Source organism: Grammomys surdaster, unplaced genomic scaffold, assembly GCF_004785775.1.
Source record: "Grammomys surdaster isolate TR1022 unplaced genomic scaffold, NIH_TR_1.0 125977, whole genome shotgun sequence".
Lineage (NCBI taxonomy): Eukaryota > Metazoa > Chordata > Mammalia > Rodentia > Muridae > Grammomys > Grammomys surdaster.
The window spans coordinates 2,784,813-2,808,155 of record NW_021620793.1 but is presented as its reverse complement, the minus strand read 5'-3'; the positions used below and the strand labels follow the sequence as shown (position 1 = coordinate 2,808,155).

The 23,343-nt window shown below is 52.0% G+C and overlaps 1 protein-coding gene across 2 annotated transcripts in view; it reads left to right on the top strand.

Annotated features, from left to right (window-relative positions):
- Positions 1 to 23,343, top strand: part of Kazn (kazrin, periplakin interacting protein) — a 361,892-nt gene that overhangs the window by 297,883 nt on the left and 40,666 nt on the right. For both annotated transcript variants that reach the window (XM_028753965.1, XM_028753966.1), the window contains exons 3-6: positions 9,775 to 9,911; positions 14,484 to 14,654; positions 18,633 to 18,822; positions 22,365 to 22,495. In XM_028753965.1, coding sequence (XP_028609798.1) covers positions 9,775 to 9,911; positions 14,484 to 14,654; positions 18,633 to 18,822; positions 22,365 to 22,495 — 629 coding nt within the window. The remainder of the gene's footprint in view (positions 1 to 9,774; positions 9,912 to 14,483; positions 14,655 to 18,632; positions 18,823 to 22,364; positions 22,496 to 23,343) is intronic.

Here is a 23,343-nt window from a genome sequence, read left to right as displayed (position 1 = left end):
GGATACAGCAAATGGCTAAACAGAGAGACACGGAGTAATTAGAAATAGCCCCGGTGCTGAAGAAGAAACTACAAAAGGAAAGGGTGGGCTCGAGCTAAGGATGCTAAGGATGGCAATTTTAGAAACTTCTAGAAGAAACCAACATTGATAGTCTACTTTGTACCCTCTGGGGCCAAGCCCTGCTGGGAACTCAACAGATACATGTGGGGCTTAGTGACAGCCTTAGAAAACCATGGAGAGAGATAAATAACCTGGAACACTCAGGACTTCAGGACCTGGAGCACGGGTGGGAGCCCTGCTGTTGTAGTCTGGTGTAGCTGTGCACACTAGGTCTCAAGGGACAGACACCAGCACCGTCTGTCACTTGAAAGACTTTATGAGCTAATACTTGCAGAGTGCTTACGGCAGTGGCCAGCCCATGTGCAAGCCCAGGCATTGTCGTGCCTGGACAGGATCCATTATCCCTATCTATTGTTGAGTAAACCATTGCCTAGAAACCACAGAGTCTGGATTTGAACCCAGAACTGGCACTTCTGGTCCATCAGGTGATGTCTAAGCTAAGAACTCGATGCCTGCTGCCCAGTGCAGCTATACCCTGTGAACTGGCCCCAGTTTGTAGATGGAACTATCAAAGCTCTGAGACAGGAAGATGGGCAGTGTGGCTTGATCTTGGGATTCTATCTGGCCTTGCTGTCCAGGCTGTCTGTGTCTGGTCTCTAAGGAGCTGGATCATGGGAGGGGTTCAGACAGAGCCTAGCAGGATGCAAGTGGGGCTTGTCTGGCATCAGTGGGGAAGTGGGTGACCCCTTTCCACCTGTCTGATTCTATTGCTGTGGTGGTAGCTCATCTGTTGGACTCAGAGAACTGTTACCCACCCAGGTTTTTGGAAACAGGTTTTCACATAGCCCAAGCTGGTCCCCCAACTCACTATGTAACTTGGGATGAACCTGAGCTTCTAATCTCCCTAGCAACGCATCACAAGTTCAGGGATTACAGGTGTGCACCGCCACATCCAGTTGATCCACTGCTGGTGATTGAACCAAGGGCTTTGTGCATGCCAGGCAAGCACTCTTAGCAACTGAGCTCTGTCCCCAGCCTATAGTCGTTGCTAAAGAATCACTTGTAAGCTTAGTTTGCACAAGGAGCCTTTTCCTACCATTCCCAATACTGGAATCTTCTCCTAGTACAGAAAGCTGGGATACTGGAGGCAGTGACTGACAGTAGGTGAAAGGACCATGCCCTCACCTCACCCAGCCTGGGTGGCCCTGGCAAGCCAGCGGAGATGCTTCATCCAAGTTCCAGAGCGAGAAAGCACCTCCTGCCAGCTTCCCTTCTTAATACAAAAACCATTTTGCCCTGAAGACTTAATGTGAGTCCAGGAAACTTGTCTTGTTCTGAGCCTGTGGCAGCAGTCTGCTTCCCTGGAGGCTGTGGTCCAAAGTGTCAGTAACCCCGCCCACCAACCAGCCTCCACCAACCGGAAGCACCCTTTCTGATCTGGTTCCCCCCCCCAATGCTAGGTGCAGGTTCCCGATGTTTTGCAAAGAGTTGCAAGGTCACTGCAGGGTCTCAGGGTCACAAAGGCCTCAGTTTGGCCTGAATTCGAGAGTGTTAACTGACTGCGGGACCCAAGACAGGTCAGTGAGCGCTAAAGAGCCTCGCTTTGCCCACCTGTGAGGACGTAGCCCAGAAACTCACTGGGGACCATGGGAACGGATGGGTCCTTTGGGATACAAGGTGCTGATGTCCCATATGTCTGCAGAGCATAACACCAAGGTCATTTCATTGTCACTGTCATTTCATGTGAGCCTTCAAACCAGATCAAGTAGGATCAAAGGTCAGAGGTCAAGGATTTGCAGGCCCCCTAGTGCTGCGATGTGGCTCTAAGTACCTTCCTTCTTCAAACTACTGGTTTTTATCTTGTTACCCCAGGTCCTCAAGGGTTCCAGGGAGAGAGTAGTCACAGGACAGTGGCTGAGAACAAACTAGTCCCTACCTACTCCTCACCCTCACGTCCCCACCCCCAGCTGGTCGGGAAGTTCCCAAAAGCTCCTCCTTCACTCTCCTTGTTTAGTCATGCAGGGTTGTTTGTTTGGGCTGTTACTAGCCCAACTTCTGTGATTCCCGTCCAATGCATCAAATCGGAAATTCTTCACTCCTGTTTCCGAGAGCAGGAGCCCTTTTATCCTGCACGCTGACTCAGCACTTTCCCAGTCCCGGCCTGCAGAGACGAAAGCAGCCAGCATCCCCCTTCTCCCAGTCTCATTTAGCCCCGCCCGGAGCCCAGGCATGGTCTTTATACCCAGGCCGAGCCTCACTGCCACTCCCCAAGACATGCCCGGACACATTTCAGACCAGTGATTCCTCCCCTCTCAGAGCCCCCTTCGCCATAAAGAAAGATAGTTCTGGGCCTTCATTCTAACAAAACCCCTGTGTGTGGCCACCTCAGCTTCTGAAGCTGTAGGGAGAAAAAAAAAACCCAGTCAGGCAGGGGCTCTCAGAATCAGGTTGGAGTCACTGTGCATCATACACACCACCCTGAATGAACCACGGTCCTGTCACAAAACACAGTGACCTAATGCAGGTGCATCAGGAAGTGGGTGTTGCTGGGGACCCAGGCTGCCAGCCGGAGTGGCAAAAGGCAGAAATAAAAGGTGAGCTGGGGCCAGGACCTCTGCGAGCCTTGACAGTAGAGCTTTTTATTAGGGAAAAATTCACTCATTCACAGAAGCCAGCGTAATGATGTCATGAACCTGAGTACCCGCCGTTGGCTCCACCTCTGTTCCGAGTCGGCCCCACCCCTGCCTACTCCGCCCTCATACTATCTAGAAGCAGGCCCAGCCGCTGGTGATGTGTTCGGGGCTTGCATTCGAAGCTACAGAAAACAGACTTGTGTCGTTTCAAATTTTCTAGTCACAAATAAACTCATTTATCTATCAATCAATTTGTTTGTTTGTTTTTTACTTTGCAGGATCCAGGATGCTCGTAGTGTATTGCATTGCAGCCCCTTGTGTGTCTGTCCGTGTTTGTGTGTGCACACGCATTTGTGAGGTCAAAGGTCAACGATGAGTGTCTTCTTCAGTGGCATTCCATCTTAGTGTTTTTGAAACAGGGTCTCTTACTGAACCTGACTCTCAGTCATTCACCTACTGTCTGGCCAGCATGGCCTCTGCTAGCCAGAACTGAAGGAGGCTTGTCCTTCATCGTGAGAGCCCTCAGGCTATCTGAGTCCCTGCACCGGGTTCTCCCTACTGACACACAATCTTCTCCTGGCTTCTTGGACAGCCAGCCCTCTCCCATCCCTTCCCTCTCCAACCCTTTGTTTCTCCTCTTCCTTTCTGTAACAACCGACTGGCCTCAAAATTTACTGTGTAGCTTAGGATGACTTTGAACCTCTAATCCACCTGCCTCCACTCCCCTGAATACTGGAACTATAGGCGTGTGCCTCTACACTCAGTGTATGTGGTACTGGGAATTGAATCCAAGGCTTTGTGCATGTCAGAGAAGCATGCTACCGCCAGATATATCCCAGCACCTCTCTAAGCGTTTGGCTAAACACCCACAGCATCTCCCAGGCCCCAGTGCAAAAAAGCCCAGGGTGGGAACCAAGGAAGCAGACAGAGTATACAGGACAGCGTACTCACCATAGGAGTGACTCATTCCGTCTGTCCAGCCCAGGACACCAGGCAGAGTCCCAGCTCTCTGCTCCTTCAAGGCTGAACTCTGTGAAATCTTTTGTGGCCTTTAAACACCCCAATCTCCTTAGGTGTCTGTAGCCACAGAAGTACCACCCTTCTCCAGAAATGACACCAGGTTCTGTTTCCCCAGAGGCAGCTTTGAACCTCCTGACCCTGGAAGGTCAGACAGTATAAAGCCCAAGTGCAAAATATGCAGAACATCAGTCAGATGGGAAAGAAAGATAATGGGGCAGGGCGTGTCTGGATGCTTTACAATATTAAGGAGCTGAGGAGAGCAGACAAGGGAACGGTGAATGGCGGTGGGGGTGGGGATGGGGGCTGGACCAGCACCATGCAAAGGACCAGTGTGGATGAGAGATGCATTTCAGACACAGTGAGCAGTAAGTGCAAATGTCCTGTGGCCCCATTAGAGAAGTGGATTTTCTGTACTTCAGAAGGGCTCTTTGGCCTGTTTGTTTGTTTGTGTGTTTGTGTGTTTGCTCAGCCCAGCCCCTCCCTGTACAGTGGAGGAGACAGGGAAGATGTGCAGGGAAACCTGCTAAGTACCAGCAGCAGCCAGAGCCCCTTTCAGGAGCCCAGGGGACCTACCAACTCTGGATCAGATGCCAAGCACTCACTGGCTTGCTCTTGGGCCCAGGAAAAGGTCCACTGTTTTTCTCTGTGGCCCTTTGAGTAGTGAGTCCTGGTGTCCGCAGGGCCAGCCACACGGGACCTAGTGGAGAGACTTTGTCTAAGGGCTGGAGATTTTTTTGGCTCTCTCCTTCAGCTTTCTCCCCTTTCCCCTCCCACCTTCATCGTGAAGTTAGTCCCTGAGTCCCGCTGACCTACCTGTGAGGAGCTTCTAAGAAAGACTGGGGTACCCTTGCCCACTGTACCCCATCTTGTGGGCCTGCAGATGGGTGTACCCTGAGGCACACCCAGGCGTGGTCCCTGCTGTTCTGTAACTGTCACATATACAATGTCAGTTCCCCACCAGCCAAATCCCCAGATTAACCCGCCAATCTCTGCCAGCAGCTTCTCACTGTGAGGCATTTCCAGGGCCAGCCTCATGCCACCAGCGTGGAGGACTGTCACCAGCCCCTGAGCCCCACACTGGCATTTATTTGCCCCTTCCCTAAAGCTAGTCTCCTGGGAAATCTTGGTACATGTCCCCAGCTTGGAGGAGAGGGAGGGTAGAGAAACGACATGGTCAGTCATTCGTGGGTTGTCCACAGAGGCTGCAGAAGGCAGGGAAACCCTGCCATCCTTGGGGGGGGGGGAGCTGCCTTTTGCTAGCAACTCCTTTGCCTTCCAGGAAGCGCCTCCTCTGCTACCTCAGGACCTTTGCACATGTTCTTCTATTGAATAGACTGTTCTCCCCTCGCCCTTTCCCCATGGCCAAGCTTTATTGCCCTTCCAGAGATCTCTTGTTTATTTTCTGTCTGTTTATGCGTTGTGCTTAGATAATAATTGAATGGCCTTTGTGTGCGCCTGACTACCCTGTGGTGCGGTTTCCATCAAAGCAGAGCCGCCCCCTAGTTGCCAACATTTTTGTCAGCAAGGCTTTCTATCAACTGGGTCCTACAGGCCCATGAGATGACTTACAGAAATTTTAGTTCTACATGTTTGGATTTGGAGCCTGAGAGGCTCTCCCTTCATACACTTCCCCAGGCCTGTCTCTGGTGCTTCTGAGAGCCGAGACTGGCCGCTCACAGGCTGAACTCCATCCGTAGACACAGCCAATGGCTCAGTCTCCTTTGATCCTTGGGATCTTCAGGGTCCCCCTCAGTGACCTCCCTGCCCTGCCCTCACCTGGTCTCTCCTGGGCCACCTTTTGAGCTCTCTTTCTTTGGAACAAACCAAAGACCCACAAGCCCATCCGTGTGTTCACCTGTAATTTTACAGTACAGGGTTTGATCGGTCCTGAATATATATTTAGTGACAGGCTTGGCTAATCTTTCAATCTAATTATACTCATTAACACTTAAATGTATAATCACTGTGATATCTGGCCATGGCTGTCTAAATATTTTATAGAGATCTTAAGTACAGTAGACTTCCAGGATGGCCATGAAACTCCCATCCTCCTAATTTAAAAGATGGCGAGGGTGGTTCCAGCCCCCATCCTGCACCCCCGCTTTGGTTGGTGATATCTGGTTCCTAGGATAGCTATTTCGAAGGGGTGGGGTTAGAGAGAGACTATGACAACCTGTCCTCTCTCTTCATGGCGGAGTTACCTGTCACAGTAAGGGGCACTGAATGGAAGAGTCTCACAGACGAGATCACAGAGATGCTGTTGTAGAGATGACCTGTGCTGGCGAGACGCTCAGCATGCAGTGGCACTGGTCATCAAGCCCGACGGCCGAACTCAGTCCTCAGGACCCACACGGTGGAAGGAGAGCGCCAACTCTTGCCAGCTGTCCGCTAACCACACACATTCTATGCCATATGCAAACTCACAATATAAATAAACGTTACAGATAATTTTTTTAAGTCCAAATCGAGAAGCAGCCAGAAGAAACAACTCCCAGTTGACAGTGATGGGCAGAATGTGTTTTGTGATACCAGAAAGCTGGTCAGGAATAGGGCTCTGACCCTCAATGCCAGGACAAGGCCTATTGTTACACCTGCCCCCTTTGGTAACAGGTAGAACCCCTGGGAGCTCTCTCTACATGCCCATGTGCCTGGGTGGCAGGGAGCAGGGCTTTCTCGGGACACTGCCTCCCCTATTTCTTGAGAAAGGTCTCTCATTGGCCTGGAACTCAGAGATTTCGCTGGCCACTGAGCACAGGAGATTCTCCTATCTTCACTGGGATTAGAGACAGACCCTACCACACCTGGTTCTTCAGATGTGGGTTCTGGGGATTCAAACTCAGGTCCTTGTGCTTACATACAATGAATCACTTGACTGACTGAGCCATCATCTCCTCAGCTCCTCCAGCTTTTGAGCAGAAGTGCAGGCAGGGATGGGGGACCGTCAGACCATTCCTGCATGGGAATAGGGGCGTGTGTGTGTGTGTGTGTGTGTGTGTGTGTGTGTGTGTGTGTGTACGTCCATATGATCATCCCTGTGAGACGATAATGTGGTAACTTGCTCTGGGTCTCACTAGCGGATGGCAGGAGCTGGGCTTTGAACCCAGGCCATCTGTCCTGGGGTCTGCTCCTGTTTCACAACTACGCCTGTCCTTCTGTACTTGGAGATTGGCTGTCACCTGCATGGAACTTTGTAGAGCCTTGCTGAGTCTCCCATGGACAACAGCAGTCATGAGGGCAGTCCCCAAATCACTGGGTGCCCAGGGCCTCTTCTGAGGGCCAAAGCCCAGAGAAGGTGCTGGACTGAATTCCTGAGGCCACACCGCATGTTGTTTTGCAACCTGATGCCCTGGTCATCTCTCTCAGGACCGAGTAGGAGCCATTGTCTTGGTTGCTGATGGCCTCACACACAAAGGTCGCCCTTTAAGGATACTGCTCTCTGGAGGGGAGGGGAGAGGAGTTGGTGGCCAGTGTGGAAATCTCCTTTTCAAGTCTAGGGATTGTTGGTGCTCCCCCTTCCCCACCCCTCCTGCTATTTTTAGGAGGGCTTTCCTGGACACCCCTCCAAAGTCTGGAAAACAAACACCTCCCATCATGCCCTGCCCCCCACTTCCCTCCTGCTGATGACCTCTGGGGGAGGGGAGGAAGCACCACCCGCCAGGGCTTCCTGGTGTGAGGAGGGTGAGCAGCCTGCAGGGACTCTGCCTATAGTTTGCATGCCCATAATCTCTTCCTTGGCTGGCCCGTTGGCCTAACCTTCCCCTGCTAAGCTTCCCGTTTAAGATTCTGACCCCCCCCCCCCACTCACGCCCTCGGCTCCAAGACTGCCCTGGTCGGTCGTGAGGTCTGGCAGCCTCTAATCAAGCCTCTCCTTCCCAGACCACTCCCGACAGCTTTCATCCTTAGCCTGGAGTGGTTAGGCACAGCCAGGCCGAGACACCAGCACCTGCAGCCTGGAGCTCTGCTCTGCCCCAAAGCTCCGCCTAGTAAAGGAAGCTTCCCCATTTGACACATGGAGCATACGGGATTTATCCAGGGTCACACAGGAGGTGCCTGCAGAGCCAGACCGCTCAGGTTCACATAAATCTTGAATTGACCTTGTGCTGTAAGGGACATTTAAGACCTTAAACATAGTTAAGAATTGGGAGATTAGAATTTCCACAAAAAGTCAGGGTATATGGAGTCACAATACGTAGTGCAGTTAGGGTGACCCCACTGTCTGGAATCTAGGAACAGGGTTCTGGGGCCCCCACTCTTTCCTGATGATGGGTCTTGGCAGGGCCTGGAAGGTAGTCTTCTGTCCCATCAGGGTATGGTGGCTTTGAGTGCCTGGGCAGAGAACCGAGGAGAAGCAGCCTGAGATATGTAGCCTGAGATAGGTAGCCTGAGTCAGGATTCCCCATGACTCAGAAAGGACCAAGCGTGGAGAAGTCAGAGAGGGTCCCTTAGCAACTGAGGGGCTAGAGATAGAGTGAGTAGCCCTTAAGAGCATTTTGCAACAAAAGGAAAAAGAAAAATAAAATTTGCTAGAAGGGAAAGGGTTGAGACAAGACCTAGCCATCCGGGAGGCCAGAGACCGGACAGCATTGGTATGATGCTGGAAACATCCTGAACAGAGGGCTTGCCAAGTTCAGGGACTCAGATGTCCAGGGAGTCTTGGGAAAAGGTGGTGGTCTCAGTTTCCATCAGTAGGGGCCAGGCTGGTGGGGGTGGGTGCAGCTGAGGAGAAGCATGTCTCCTCCTGTGTTCAGCTGAGTTTCTGCTGAATTCCCATCATCCAGAGCCTTACAAGCAGAGGAGGTCCCAAGGTCAGACACCGATCAGACCTCCCACCTAACAGGACAGAGAAGCCTGGCATCTGGGGAGGCCCCTGACTCTGGGCTTGTCTTCTCCCCAGATGTTCTAGGCAGACAGGATGGCAAGCGTCCTTCACTCACTCAGTCCTCTTGCCTTCCTGGATGTTGGAGTTTCTTAAGGCCAAGCTCCCTGGTAACAGGCTGCATCATGTTGGAGAGCTGGCCTGGCTTTGTCCTCAGCTGCCGTGCAGCCAAGCTGGCTGCTGAGAAGACAGTCAGCTGGGTTCATTGGGAGGCTCAAAGCTGGAATGTTGAATGCTGACCAACCCTGGAGTCCCCACTGCGCGGGGTTCCCTGTGGCTCTCTGTGTGCAGCGGCAGCATGGCCTCAGATGCCCCCCTCTTCAGCTGGAATTACAGGCAGTTATGAGCTGCCTGGTGGGTACAGAGAAATGAACTCTCTGAGAGCAGCAAGTGATCTTAACCACTGAGCCATCTCTCTAGCCCCAACAGTTGTCTTTGTATTGTTGAGTTATGAGAATTTATTTTTAAACATTTTTATTGAATTAAATTGAGAGAGAGAGAGAGAGAGAGAGAGAGAGAGAGAGAGAGAGAGGGAGAGGGAGAGGGAGAGAGAGAGAGCGCTCGCGTGCACGCGCATGTGCACGAATGTTCATTCACCAGGTTCACGTCACAGGACTGGTGTGGAGGTCAGCAGACAGCTGATAGGAGTAGACTTTTCTTTCATGGGGCTCTAGATGTCTCTTATTGGATAAGAAACTTGCGAGTATTTTCTCCCTTCTGCGGGCTGTCTCCTCTTGTTCTCTATGTCTCCCGGTGAAGCAGAGGTTTTAATTTGACGGAATCCAGTTTATCTCCTGTGCGGCCCGTATCGTTTGTATCTTATCTTTCATGGCATTGAGCCCTGCGTGTTAGTAGTCAAGTAGGGCTTATGAGAAAGTCTTGAATGGGAATCATTCTGTGGGCTCAGTGGGGTGACCCTGGGGCTCATTTCAGTGACAGAGTCAGCTCAGGAGGTCCCCGTGGATGAGACCTCTGAGACTAGCCTTGCAGCCCAGCAGGGCTTCCATTGTAGATAGCCAACTCAGAGAGGGCGAGCGTTCACACAACAAGCCTGGGACGCTGTAATGGTGTGAGAATCCAAGAGAGACACTGTATTAGGTGAACCCCATTTCTCACCTGGACAAAAGACACCCAGAGGAGCCGCCAGGGTATCGGGAGCTAATTAATCCTCTGTCCTGTCCGCAGCCATGAAAGCTGACCGGAAGCGCTTAAAGGGCGAGAAGACCGACCTGGTGAGCCAGATGCAGCAGCTTTACGCCACGCTGGAGAGCCGCGAGGAGCAGCTGCGAGACTTTATCCGCAACTATGAGCAGCACCGTAAGGTCAGTGTCTGGACCCCGCCCTCCCCTCTCACCCCTGTCCCTCTCCTGTCCCTTTTCCTGCCCTCCCCTCTCAGACATACACAACCTCATCTCAGCCCTTAGCCAAGCATGGTCTCTGCCTTGAATCCCAGAGCACCCTTGGCTGGCTCTGGTGTCTTCATCTAATCTGAACAAAACAAGAAACCCAGCCCAGCTCTGGCTTGGGCCCCGTGTCCCTAGGTGGACAGCGTGGATTCCGGAATCTAGCTGCTTCAGATCCCTCTTCCTCTGGGCATACCCTTGAACCTCCCACTCACCCCAGAGCCTCAGTTTCCCCTTCTGTGGAAGGTGCAGAGCTGTTATGAGGACCAAGATACTGAGCACCCAGCAAAAGGAGCCATGCATCTCATTAATAATCATATAATGGAAGTGGGTGGAGTTAGCCGGGGCAGTGGGAGACAGCAGGCAGGTTTGTCTGTAAAGAGGGCTCTGGAGGGCTTCACGGAGGAGGTGTCACAAGACTTGGGCTCTGTGCTACTTACTTTTTTCATGATAAAACGCCTGACAAAAGCGATTTCATGGTGAAGGGGTTTGTTTTGGATCAGAGTTGGAATACACAGGCTGTTGTGGCGGAAAAGATGTGAGGTGGCGGGGCTGGAGAGATGGCTCAGTGGTTAAGAGCACTGACTACACTTCCAGAGGTCCTGAGTTCAAATCCCAGCAACCACATGGTGGCTCACAACCATCTGTAATGAGATCTGATGCCCTCTTCTGGAGTGTCTGAGGACAGCTACAAGTGTACTCATATATAATAAATAAATAAATCTTTAAAAAAAAAAAAAAAGATGTGAGGTGGCCAGCCATGTCCGTCACATCTGCAGTCCGGAAGCAGAGAGAGATGGTTGTTTCACTCATAGACTTCTTATTCAGTTTGGACCTCTAGCACATAGAATGTCGCCACCAGGTGGGACTTTCCACTTCAGTGAACCCCATCCAGAAACTCCCTCACAGAGCCACCTAGAGACCCATTTCCTGTTGAGTTGACAGTTGAGATTCACCACCCCGGGCTCTGTGGGAGAGGAGGAGTTTCTAATTACATGAGGGATTTGGTCATAGAGCGTGCAGGGTATAACTCCCGCCCCAGTCAGAGGCCTTCGATCACGAGCCACTATGGAAGTGTTTTCGCCCACTGTTGTGCAGGCCCAGAAAAACTGGGCTGACAAGATGGCTCAGCGAGTAAAGGCACTTGCTGCTAAACCTAATGACCTGAGTTCAATTCCTGGGAGTCACATGATGGGAGGGGAGAAATGGCTTCTGTGAGTTGACCTCTGTCCTCCATATGCTGTGTAGACAGGGCTGCCATTGAGCTGTGTACATGGACCTGAAAGTAGAAACGTTCATTCATGTGCATGTTCCCTGTGTCACTGGGTCTACAATGCCTGACAGTTTGAGGGAAGAAGGATTTATTTGGGCTTATGGGGAGTTAATGGCAGTGTGAGCGTGCGGCAGAGGTGCTCACGTGACCAACCAGGACGCAGAGCACAAAGGCAGGAGGAAAATGTCATGGAAGCAGAGTGCAATGGCTGGAGCAACAGCAGCAGTAAAAGCCTCAGAGGCTTCCCTCTAGGACCTTACCTACCTCTGCCAGCCAGGCCCCACTTCCTGAAGGCTTCACACTTCCCAAAGGGTGCCACCAGCCAGGGAACAAGCACACAAAATGTGAGCCTGTGAGAGACATTCCTGACTCAAACCTAACAGTTCAGCTTGCAGCTTTGGGGACAGGAAGGCCGAGTGACTCCTCAGTAGCCATGGAGGGTAATGGGCCCAGTCAAGGAGGCCACCTCTAAGCTGCAGTTAGAAGCCACTTAGCCGAGGCTAGATTGAAGTTGACATGATCCTCACATGCTCACTGCAGGTGACTCTCGATGACACATCCCTGGCATACAGAACTCTTCCTCCCTGAGGTCAAATGGCTCTAAGCAGCAGTACAGGTGTCACCTGCCTACTCTGTGTGTGTTGTCCCTGACCCCCGCTCCCATTGCTGTCTGTATGCATTCAGGTTAGGCAAGCCAGGGGTGTAGCATCTGAATGGCCTTGTGTCACCGGGCAGCCCACAAGAGTCTGGTTGCTGATCGAGACCAATTATTTATTTTTGTGGTGTTCAGAATGAATTTGGGACATCCTTTATGTGACCCAGGCAGGTGTTCTACCACAGAACTGGCCCCTCAGCCTCTCCCTGGGAGATTATAGGTAGATATTTTACCACATATTTAGAGATACTGTGCAGAAACTGAAATCTCAGCCCTGGTTTTATCCAACCTCTCAAGATCTTGCATCTGGTTACCAAAACATAATTTGCATTTTATGTATGAACGAAATGAACAATAGCAATAGAACTCTCTGGTTCCCCAGTCACTGAGCTACAGGCTCGCAATCTGCTGCGGCCCACTGGCTTCTTCTGGAACTTCTCCGGGTCTCAGCTGGAGCAGGTGGGGACAGCAGGGACACAAAGCTGCTGGCAAAGATAGGACTTGGCCTGTCCAGAACATTCTCAGAGTTGCGACATCCCAGAAAACCGTGCCAAAGGCACACACCCTGTCCCCGGAGTGCAGCTGGGGACTGTCTACAAACCCAGCTGGAGATGTCCTCATAGCCGGCCAGGCAGCCAGCTCTGAGCTGGATACAGGATAATCCTGGTACTGGGTCTAAGGTCCTCTGTTGCCACCATCCCACCACACCCTGTCTCCTGCGCCTCTCCCCATCTGGGGCCTCTGGCCTGGCCTACAAGGCCTTAATGATCTAGCCTTGTTTATTAACAGTCTAGCTTTGTCCCAACCTTGTGAGTTTCAGGTACGTAGTCCCTAGGCCGTATCAAGTTCCGATCTCCAGGGAAGGAATCCCATAGTTCTCTTTGATTCCTCCATGATCAGCAGTAGGCTGAGGGCGAGTCTCCTCAGGGCCTCAGTTTACCCTTCTGTAAAACAGGAATAATTGGAGACTCTACCTCATAGGTGGGTATGACATTCAAAAACAGTTGTGTGTGCAGAGCCTGCAGCACTGCCCAGGACACTTAGTGACTGCCACTGCTGAGCCTGTTGGCCTCTGCCTGGGAGCAATTTCATGGGCACACAAGTGAAATACCCGCAGACCTTTTTCACCTAGTGTAGGGCCCAAGTCTGCTCACAACCAGCAGAACAGGCAAAAAAAACCTCAGAGACAAAAAGGATCCCAAGGGTCTTAGTGAGTCTTCTTCTAACTCAAGATCACCAGCCAGCTCCCAGGGGTGCCCAGCTCCATTCCAGATCTGTTTCTTCAGCATAGCCTCTGGAATCACAGCATTATCTGGCTGTGTCTGCATCACATTGGTAGGGTGAGTGTCAGGTGTAAGGACTGGCTGGAGAGAATGCTAGACGGTCACCCTAAGCTGGTGTTCAGGGAAGGCTTCTTGGAAGAGGAGGTATAAGCAGGGATCCTAGGGAATGAGAAGCTTCCTGGCAGAGCCTCAGTCCGCAGGGCTATCTCAAAATGCATACAGTACAGATGGGGAAACTGAGGCTGTGCTGACCTGTAGGTATTTGCAGAGCCAGGACTCTGTCCAGAAGTTTAGCCAGTGTTGTACACACCGAAAGTTACATCCATGCAGAAAAGCTGGTACCCCTTGGCCTCCTGGCCTTGGTGGTGGAGACCTTGGATCTTGTTTAGACATGGTGATTTGGTGGGATGGGCTGAGTACTCCCAAAGACCATCCTCTTGAGAAAACCTCAGTTTCAATACCACCCCTGTTCAGAGGTCAGGTTCAGCCACAGTTCCTTCTGGCGCCTGCCCTACACCAGACTGGCACCACCCCTGGTAGCCGTGGTTCATTCAGGAAACTGAGTGGGGCCTGGGCAGGTAGGAGCTTTCTTCCTCATGAGACTGAGTGTCCTGTCAGCTATGGCCTTGTAGGGTGACAGCAGGGACCTGTGATAGCCCAATCACCACCGCTTCAGGTGCCTTCCTGTACCTATTTTGCTCTGACACAGTTCCTCAAGCAAGAACTGGCAGTGTGGAGTTGGCAGAGTGATTGCCTAGCAGGTGCGAGGCCCTGGGTTCCGTCCCCAGCGCTATACCGCAGAAACTGGGCCAGCACTTGGGAATTGGAGGCTGGAGAATCAGAAGTTTAAGATTGTCCTCAGCTACATAGAGAGTTGGGGGCAAGCCTGGGCTCCATAGGGACCCTGACTCAAAACTCACAACAAAACACCTCAAACCAACCAAATTAATTAATTAATTAATTAAATGACAAACTGTCCTTCACCCCAACTTTTATCAGATCCGACATTGTCTTCCCCACATGAGGTTGTTCTATCTTTGAAAAGAGTCATTTTTTCACTCTGCCCCCATTTCTGTGTAGAGGCACACCTTACCCATGGTCACTCCCATCGGGAAAACACTCTCTGGGGGCATCAGAGGTACTCACCCCATAGCCTTCCCACCTCACACCAGGGCTTTCCGCCATGTGTTGGGGGTTCCCCACTCCCCTGCCCACCCAGATGAGCCCTCCACCCCTGTGCCGTCTTGCAACCCATGCCCCCTCTCTGATCCCCACCACAGGAGAGTGAGGATGCTGTCAAAGCGCTGGCCAAGGAGAAGGATCTGCTGGAGCGAGAGAAATGGGAGCTTCGAAGGCAGGCCAAGGAGGCCACGGACCATGCCTCGGCCCTGCGCTCCCAGCTGGACCTCAAGGACAACCGCATGAAGGAGCTGGAGGCCGAGCTAGCCATGGTGAGCGTGCCCTGGCCACTGAGGAGCAGCCTGGACCACCCAGAGCCCCTGAGGGAGAAAGGGGTAGTCAGGAGGCTAAGGGAAGGCAGTGGGCTCCATGACACTCCCAAGTTGGGGACCTCCTCAAACCCAGGACCACAAGGATCCTGGGTGGCCTTTGACCATACGTCCCAAGAGACTGCGAAAACATGGGGCAATGGGAAGACATATTTTGGTTCAAAATAATCATAATCTTTTGGGAAAATATGTAGGTATATTAACATCTCAGAGTCTAGGATTACAAATGACAGTATCTACCTATCTGTGCGTGCGTGTGTGTGTGTGTGTGTGTGTGTGTGTGTATACACACACACATTTATACACATGTATGTACCGTGTACCTACATGTGTATCTAGCTACTTGTTTACATGGGCTGTTCTAAGGTTTTTGGTCCAAATGTATCTAAGAGCAAAATCATCTTTCTTAGGTCATCGAGTGAAAAAAAAAGATAGATTCGGTGCTTGTTTTTTACTAACCTAAAATCAACAAAATCTATGCAAACATGTTTCAAGACTGCATTGTGGTACATGTATGGGGGTCAGATCGAATCTGGGAATCCGACAGAGGTAGAAGAAAGAGCCCCAGAATCTCAGCTTTACCTGTCAGTGTGACCTGAGCTGTTCCCGTACCATTTTGGTTACTGGGATGGAGGAGGGGGTGTCTTCATTTTTACCCTGCCTTCCCCATGACATAGTTAGGTATAGCTGGAATTAGGTATAGCTGGAACACGCAAAGATAGAAAGGCCTTTGAAAGCCCTCTGGACCCAGTGTGTGTGTGTGTGTGTGTGTGTGTGTGTGTGTGTGTGTGGTTTGTTTTGATCAGAGGCTAACTTGTGAGAGTAGATTGGTTCTCTGTTTGCACCATGTAGGTCCTGAGACTGTACTCATCAGGCTTGGCAGAAAGCATCTTTACCCACTGAGCTATCTTGGTCCCCCTCCCTTGTGTGACTTTTAGAAGTGGGATGTTTTTCAGCAGGGTGCCAGCGCTAGCTAACAAGGCACTTACAGACCTCGGTCAGATGCTTGACCTCTGGGGCCTCCATCCCTGCATATACCCCAAAGAGCTCTGAGGAAGGTGTAAAGGGAAACACAGAAACAGCCAGCCTAGCATTTGTGTGCTGGTTGCACTGACCTGATAGTTTGCAAAACTCCTGCTTCAGCGTGAAGCCACCCAGAGCAAGGCAGGTGCCTTGTTCGATGCTGACCCCTAGTGGTGAAGGCTGTCAAGGCAGGAAGACGGGCTTCCCTGTATCTCCAGTGGATACTTCCTGCAGCCCTGAGAGATGAGTGGGAAAGACCTGTGTGCCCAGCTCACCACAGTCCCCGTGGACAGATAGATGAAGCACGTCTTAGGTGCTTTGAGCCCTGGTCTCAGCATCTTAGGGGTTCTCTGGTGTTCCCTGTTTTAAGAAATAGCTCCCCTAGCTTCTGCTCCCAACATACTGGTCCACAGCCTGCTTTTTGTAGCCAGAATTTCTCAGCTCCCCTCCTCCTCCCTGCAGCTTCAGACCCTCTGCTGCTGGAGGCCCTAGAGCACTGTCACAGGCAACATCTTCCTAGAGGAAGAGGGAGGATGCTTGACTGGGACTCTTGATGGCCCCACCTCCTTCAGTCATCCCTCTGTCTACACATCCTCTCCATCCCCTTTACCACCTGACAGACTTCAACACAGACAGGCTGTGCTGTGGACAGCCCCAGACCTTTCTGCCATGAGGTACAGGCTGACCCGAGGAGCCCTCTCTGAGACTGCAAGTCGCTGAGATTGCAGGCAACCGAGGGCAGCCCTGCCTGGCAGGAGCACACAGGGATTCTGGGAAGAAATCAAGACCCACAAGTGCAATAGGAAGTCGTGGGTGTGGCATGTACTCCAGGTCACACGAAAGGTTCCATAGCAGCAGGGGCCAATGCTAGCTCTATCTGGATTTTGGTCACGTGAGCGTATTCATCCCAACTTAGAAATTCCCGAGAGCCCAGTGCTCCGAGATCAGGATGCTCAAGGGAGGGTAGAGGCCAAGAAAAGAGAAGTAGGGAGAGGTCAGAGTTCAAGAGGCGCTCCCAGCATTGAGTCATGCGCAGTCAGAGAGATCAGTCGGAAATGTTGTGTCTGTTGCTGGTGGGAGATGGTCCACACAGCCCAAGTGAACGATCTTTCTCAGAGATTCCAAGTTCTGTGTAGGCAGAGTGAAAAACTCCCGTGCCTAAGGGGATCTCCCACTTGTCAGATAGTGATGCCCCACTCCACACAGAGGGCCCACCCCTCCTTATCCAGCCAGAGGTGAGGTCCTTCATCAGCCAGGGAAGAAACCGGGTAGGAATGGGAGGACACTATTCCCGTGCCTCTTCTTGTGTTCTCCCTGAAGGCTGCTTGTTTTGTGGGTTGATCTGGGTGGTCCTCTGCTTTCTGTGTATGTGTGTGGGATGCTTGGGAAAGGGAGGCTGTGATAGGCCCTTCCTCCTTCTGCTCTTCATTCAGCTTCCTCTGCCCTGCGGGAGCCTGGAGAGTTACCTAGACTAACCTGAGTATGCACGAGTCTGTCCAACGCGTTCTCCTTTTCTTAGCCAGCAATCTTTAAGATCCTGTCTGCTAAAATCCCACTTACCCTGGCGAGAGTACGGAGATAACTCATAGCTAAGCCGTCTCTGACCTGTGCCCTTCACAGAGGGACTCTCTCTGCCCTGAGCTAGCCCCACATGTAGCACCCAGACTTGTGGCAGTTCCCCTAATACAAGCCTGTCCCTTGAAGCCCAGGCGGTACCAGCCTTGCCTTCCACCAGCTCACTTTTCTGAACTAATTCTTTGTGCTGTGCTTTCTACATGGCGGCCCACGCTTTCAGCTGCCAACAGGGGGGCCTGGATAACTGTGCGTCTTGGGGTGCACCATGGTGGGGCTGTCCTGTGCATAATGGGGTGTTTAGGTGCTTTCCTGACAGTCTCAGGGCTGGCTTCTCTGCCCATGACCTCCACTCTTCCCAGACTCAGTCTGAGACCTGCATTTTACCAGGTTTACCCAAGGACACCCCCTACGCCACTTTCTCGGGCCCATCAGGATCCTGCCTGGGGTCAGGGGTGTCTCTGTTGATAAGGTGCTTGCACTCAAGCGTGAGGACTTGAGTTCGGTGTCTTAGAGCACATGTATCGTGGCAGGAAGCATGGCAGTGCGCAGACAGACAAGGTGCTGGACGAAAGCTCTGTATCTTGAACTATAGGCTGCCCAGAGGAGGCTCTGATTTCACCCTGGCCGGAGCCTGCACATAAGAAACCTCAAAGCCTGCCTACACAGTGACACACTTCCTCCAACGAGGCCACACCTCCTAATAGCGCCACTCCCTATGGCCGAGCATTCAAACACATGAGTCTATGGGGCCATACCTTTTCAAACCACCACAATGTGTTAAGAATTGGAGACAGAGGATCCCTGGGATTTGCTAGCCAACCAGTTTTAATCTCATGGGCAAGCTCCAGAGAGAGAGATCCTGTTTCAAAAAATGAGGTGTGTGGCTCTGGAGGAACAACACCGTTAACCTTGATCTGCACAAAGGAGTGTGTGTATACATGGGAGGGCATGCATACACACACACACACACAGAGAGAGAGAAAGAGAGAGAGAGAGAGAGAGAGAGAGAGAGAGAGAGAGAGAGAGAGAATGAGAGTGTCCTGGCTTGTCATTAGAGAACCCAGAAGTGATGGTGTACGCTTGGATTCCTTCTCCCCCATGTGTGGGTCTCACCTTACTCTTAGTGGGAACCCAAGGTGAGATCCTGGTGAGCGTGGGTGGGACCTGCAGCACCGGCCTGTGGCTTGCACCACTTGCTGGTGACTCACCGGTGCAGAAGTAGAATCCTTGGCTTTCTTGCCATGGTGGTAAGAGGTGCCAGGCAGCGTCATGAGAGGTCCCTCTGGTTACATTGTCTTCTTCTACCTCCTGCTCTTTCTCCAGGCCAAGCAGTCCTTAGCCACACTGACCAAGGATGTTCCCAAGAGGCATTCACTCGCCATGCCTGGCGAGACGGTGCTCAACGGTAACCAGGAATGGGTGGTGCAGGCTGACCTCCCACTGACGGCTGCCATCCGGCAGAGCCAACAGACACTCTACCACTCCCACCCTCCCCACCCTGCAGACCGGCAAGGTGAGTCCTGCCAGGCCTGGGCCAGCAGTAAGGGAGGAGTCACAGGAGGAGGGTGCTGGGCTCAGTGGGAAAAGCAGCTTCTTCGTTCACACCACAGCAGCCCGGGGCATCACAGGACAAACTGTGATGACTATTCTAACTGAACCTACTAAGAGATGGCCTTCAGGCACAGCTGGATCCAGAGGCTCAACTGTGCCCAAGACGTAAAACAGATGACCCTCATTGGTCACCTTGGGCCCCGTGGCCATCTCTGAACTAATCACAGTGTCTAGGAGAGCCAGTGCCATGATTGGTATCCTTTGGCAGGAGAGGGTACTGAGCTTGATTGACAGCTGTAGCCAGTCCGTTTGTTACATAGAAGGAGTGTAAGTGTTGTTTTCTCCAGATACTTAGCAGAGCTCCTGGCTCCATTCCCACCATCTCCGGTACACACTCCAATCCAGTCTCCTTGCCATTGCATTGTGCATCACTGATTTTGAGCCTGTGAGCCACCTGGCTCTAATGGGGGAGGGAGTCCTCTAGTGGTTCTCAACCTGTGGGTCACGACCCCTTTGGTAACCCCCCCCCCATCTCCAAAAATAACTTACATCTCAATTCATACCAGTAACAAAATTACAGTTCCGAAATAACAACGAAAATAACTTTATGGTTGGGGGTCCCGACAACACGAGGCACTGTATTAAAGGGTCGCAAGTGTTAGGAGGAGAACCACTGCGCTCGGGGCTGTAGTAAAACTGGCCCTCCGGGTGGATCTGGTTACTCAAGGCCTCGGACAATTACATAAGTCCTGTGCCCCTTATAGAAGGAGCACATAGGGTAAGGCAGATGAATCTTAGCAGGAAGGGCAAGGTACAGGTTCACACTGTTGAGGTCACATCCTGGCTCTGCCACGTAAAAGGATGTGACCTATGACCTGATACAAGGGTCATCTGTCCCTTTGGTACGAGAGATGCTGGATTCTTAATGTAGTGTTATGTGTCTGTTTGCTGAGACCTCCCTCCCAGGATTGTCAGAAAGGTAAAGTGTACAGAATTCCTTTGGTAAATATTAGCTGCCCCTCCCTGTCAGCACTGTCTTCACTGACAGGGTACACACAGGGCTTCAGAACCTCTACTGTAAACAGACTCGGAGCCCACCTGCAGTAAACAGAGACACCAGCCGCTCTTTGCTGACCCTTGCAGGGTCCAGCCAGCCTTTGTAGCCAGGACAGAGCTGAAGACCTCATAAAACTTAGTCCAACACACTCCTAGGCAGGGGTGCTGAGGCCTAGTAGTAGTTCTCACCTGCCACCTCTTGCTCAGTCCCAGGACCCAGGTATGATGCAGGTGGCTCCCCAGCCTCTGGTCCACCTGCAGGAAACAGAGGTGCTGTTGAAGGCGGGCAGTTTAAGAATTAATAGAATGGTAGGTGACTGCCAGTCACACACAGCCCACGACTGCAGATCCCCCGTCCTTGGTGGGTCTGACACTAAATTAGGGTTAGCCCAGGCTACAGAATCCACCATCTGGGCCCTTCCTCCTCTGCTGTCCTTGCTGCTCCTGCAGCTACCTCACCGCTTTTCATTAAACATGGCTTCTCAGAGAAGCTTCCAGGCCATCATTCTTCACACCCCACGCCACCCCCACTCCTCTGTGCTACTGTAACTAGGTATGTACATGCACGGGGTCACCCACCTCCACCCCATGGCATCCCTGGGAAGGCATCTGTCACATGGCTCCTCTCCCCTTTCTACTGCGCACACAGTAGGCACGTGCACACAGTAGGCACGTGTCTCCTCCCAGTGTCTCACTCTGTGGAGGAGCTGTCGCCAGCAGTGTTCTAGTCTACTTTATGTCACCGTGCCAAACGCCATGACAGAAGCAACCTGAAGCAGAGATCGTGGAGGAATTCTGCTTCCTGGCTTGCTCTGCTCTCCACAGTTTGCTCAGATGCTTTCACAGTGAGCTTTCACATCTGTCCTCAGTCAAGAAAATGCCCCTAACACTTCCCTACACGCTAATCTGAAGGAGGCAACTTCTCAGTCGAGGGTCCCTCTTCCCAAATGACTCCAGCTTGTGTCAAGTTGGCACAGAAAAACCAACCAGCACAGGCACCTCCACGGTTCAGATACTAGATAGCTAATGGTTCCAATAATAGATAATGAGCCAACAGCTCAGCAAGGGTGAACAGCGTGCCCAAGGCCACACAGCCTGTAAAAGAACTCCCCTAGATCAGAAGTGATACAGAGCCACCAACTAGCAGTTTCCCCACTGGGCCACGTGGTCATTGGTAGCAAAGTGCTGTCTGTCAGGAATGCTCGCAGGAGTGAGTGCAGAGGTATCAAATCTCCTTCTGTGCAATGCTGGCACTGGAACACGGGAGAGATCTGCAGCAGTGCCCAGTAGGCTTCTGGGCTGTGGCTTCTGGGATAGGCCTTTCATTCCAGCACTGTATATTAAGTTCCTACAAAGAGGGAGACACTGGAAGCCCAGAAGTGAACAAATGCATGTAAGGACCCCCATGGTGCACTCAGTGCCCGGCAGACGATGCATGTGTAAATAAAGTCTGGCAATAAGAAGGTAAGAAACTGGGCAGTCTACACTGTGATCGGCAGCTCTAAGGAAGCAAAGGCTGGAGGCTCCCCAGGGTTCACCAACAAGCCAGCACGACTACCTGAATCAGGGAGCTGCAAGTTCAGTTGGAAACAATGTTTCAAGCAAATAAGAAGGCTGGAGACGTGGCTCCGCGGTTAAAATCTATGGCTCTTCTTGCGGAGAGCCTGGTTTCCGTTCTCAGCACCCACGTGGAGGCTCACGACCTGTGACTCCAGTTCCAGGGGATCTGATGCCCTCTTCTGGCCTCCGCAGGGACTGCACACAAGCACACAAGCAAGCACAGACACATAAATAAAAGTTCATTTTAAAAGGTGAAGAGTGATGGGAGAACATAACTGTCGACCTTTGACCTCTACATGTGTGTACAGACGGCACAGGAAGCAGCGGAAGGCTGAGCCCTGGCTGATGCGGTGTACAGGCTAAAGCATGATAGGCTCCAGGGACCAGGAGGAGGGCTGTATTTTTTTACCCTCCCAGTGGCCAGAAGCCTGTGGCTCTGGGTTCATTGTAAGGAGTGGAGACAGGGAGGCCACCCTGGTCTTCACAGGGACAGATGGCAGTTGCCATGGGCTAGGAGAGTTGGTGGAGTTGGGACTGGGTTTTAGAGATGACATCAGGATGTTGAGAAAAGAAAGGCGCTTATGGTGACCTGGGGGTTCTTGTCTGGGACTCTGCTATTCCATTGTGCTTATGGTTGCATAGTGTCTAGAACCATTCGGATGACACTTCACTGACCCTCAACTCCCCCAAGTGAGGAGGAGATGAACTGGATCACAAGGAAGGGAGAGGGTCTCCCCACAGCCATCCCTAGAACAAGCAGGGCTATGGTACAGAAGGAAAGAGCTAGCCACTACACTCACCTTCCCTCCAACTCAGTATTTTGATCTATACAATGGGTGTACCAGGCAGCCATTTGTGTGTCACTAACCATCTGTACCTGTTTTCCAGCGGTCAGGGTGAGCCCCTGCCACTCAAGACAGCCCTCCGTCATCTCCGATGCTTCGGCTGCTGAAGGCGACCGGTCATCTACACCGAGCGACATCAACTCCCCAAGACACCGGACACACTCCCTCTGCAACGTAAGGCCAGCAGCAGCAGGGCCTGGGCACTTGGGCCCTGCCCAGAGATGGCGGGGCCATGGGGTGGGATAAAGATGTGCCCACTCTTTCCTCTCGTCCACCCAGGGAACGCTGTGGCGAAGGCATTTCCCGCTCTGTTCTTTCCTTTTGCGAGAAGCGGTGGACATGGGGAGAGAAAGAAATGAGGCCCGTTTCCTCCTGTGCCCGGGAGGGCAAGCAGGGTCTGCGCAGCCTGGAACCCCGCCCAGTGCACCCCGTCTTGGGCCCTGCCCGAGACCCTGGGCTTGACTTCAGAACAACCTGTCCCTATAGAATCCCACTCTCTTCCTTCCCCCTGAAATGAAACAGATTGGTGTAAAATAAATTTTGAGATTCTAGTCATTTGGGTCACGTTTGGCCTCTGCAGGGAGGTCCTGTGAATTTATCTGACATTTTAGTCAAACTTTTTTTTTAAATGACGCACTGAGCACCAGCAGCTAAGAGACATGAGTCCTCCAGGAGAGCTCTGAATGAGCTCACTGTATGTTTGCTATAACAAAATGGCTGAGGCTGGGAAACCGATAAAAGAAATGACTCCTCTCGGGCCCTACGTCATAAAGTTCCCATTGTGTCTCACATCACCACCCTAGGACTAGGCTTCCAATACAATAGACCTTTGGAGGGCACTCTCAAACCATAGCCAAGCCACCGCAGGCTCCCAAGCTGGTGGCCCAAACATCAGTGGATGGCTGAAAACCGTGTTTGCCTCCAACGGGTCAGAGGTGGGGACCACTTTGAAATATTGTCTCATCAACCTAGCTGATAACCTGAAGGGCCTTCCTGCCATGTCCTAGTGACAGAGATGCCAC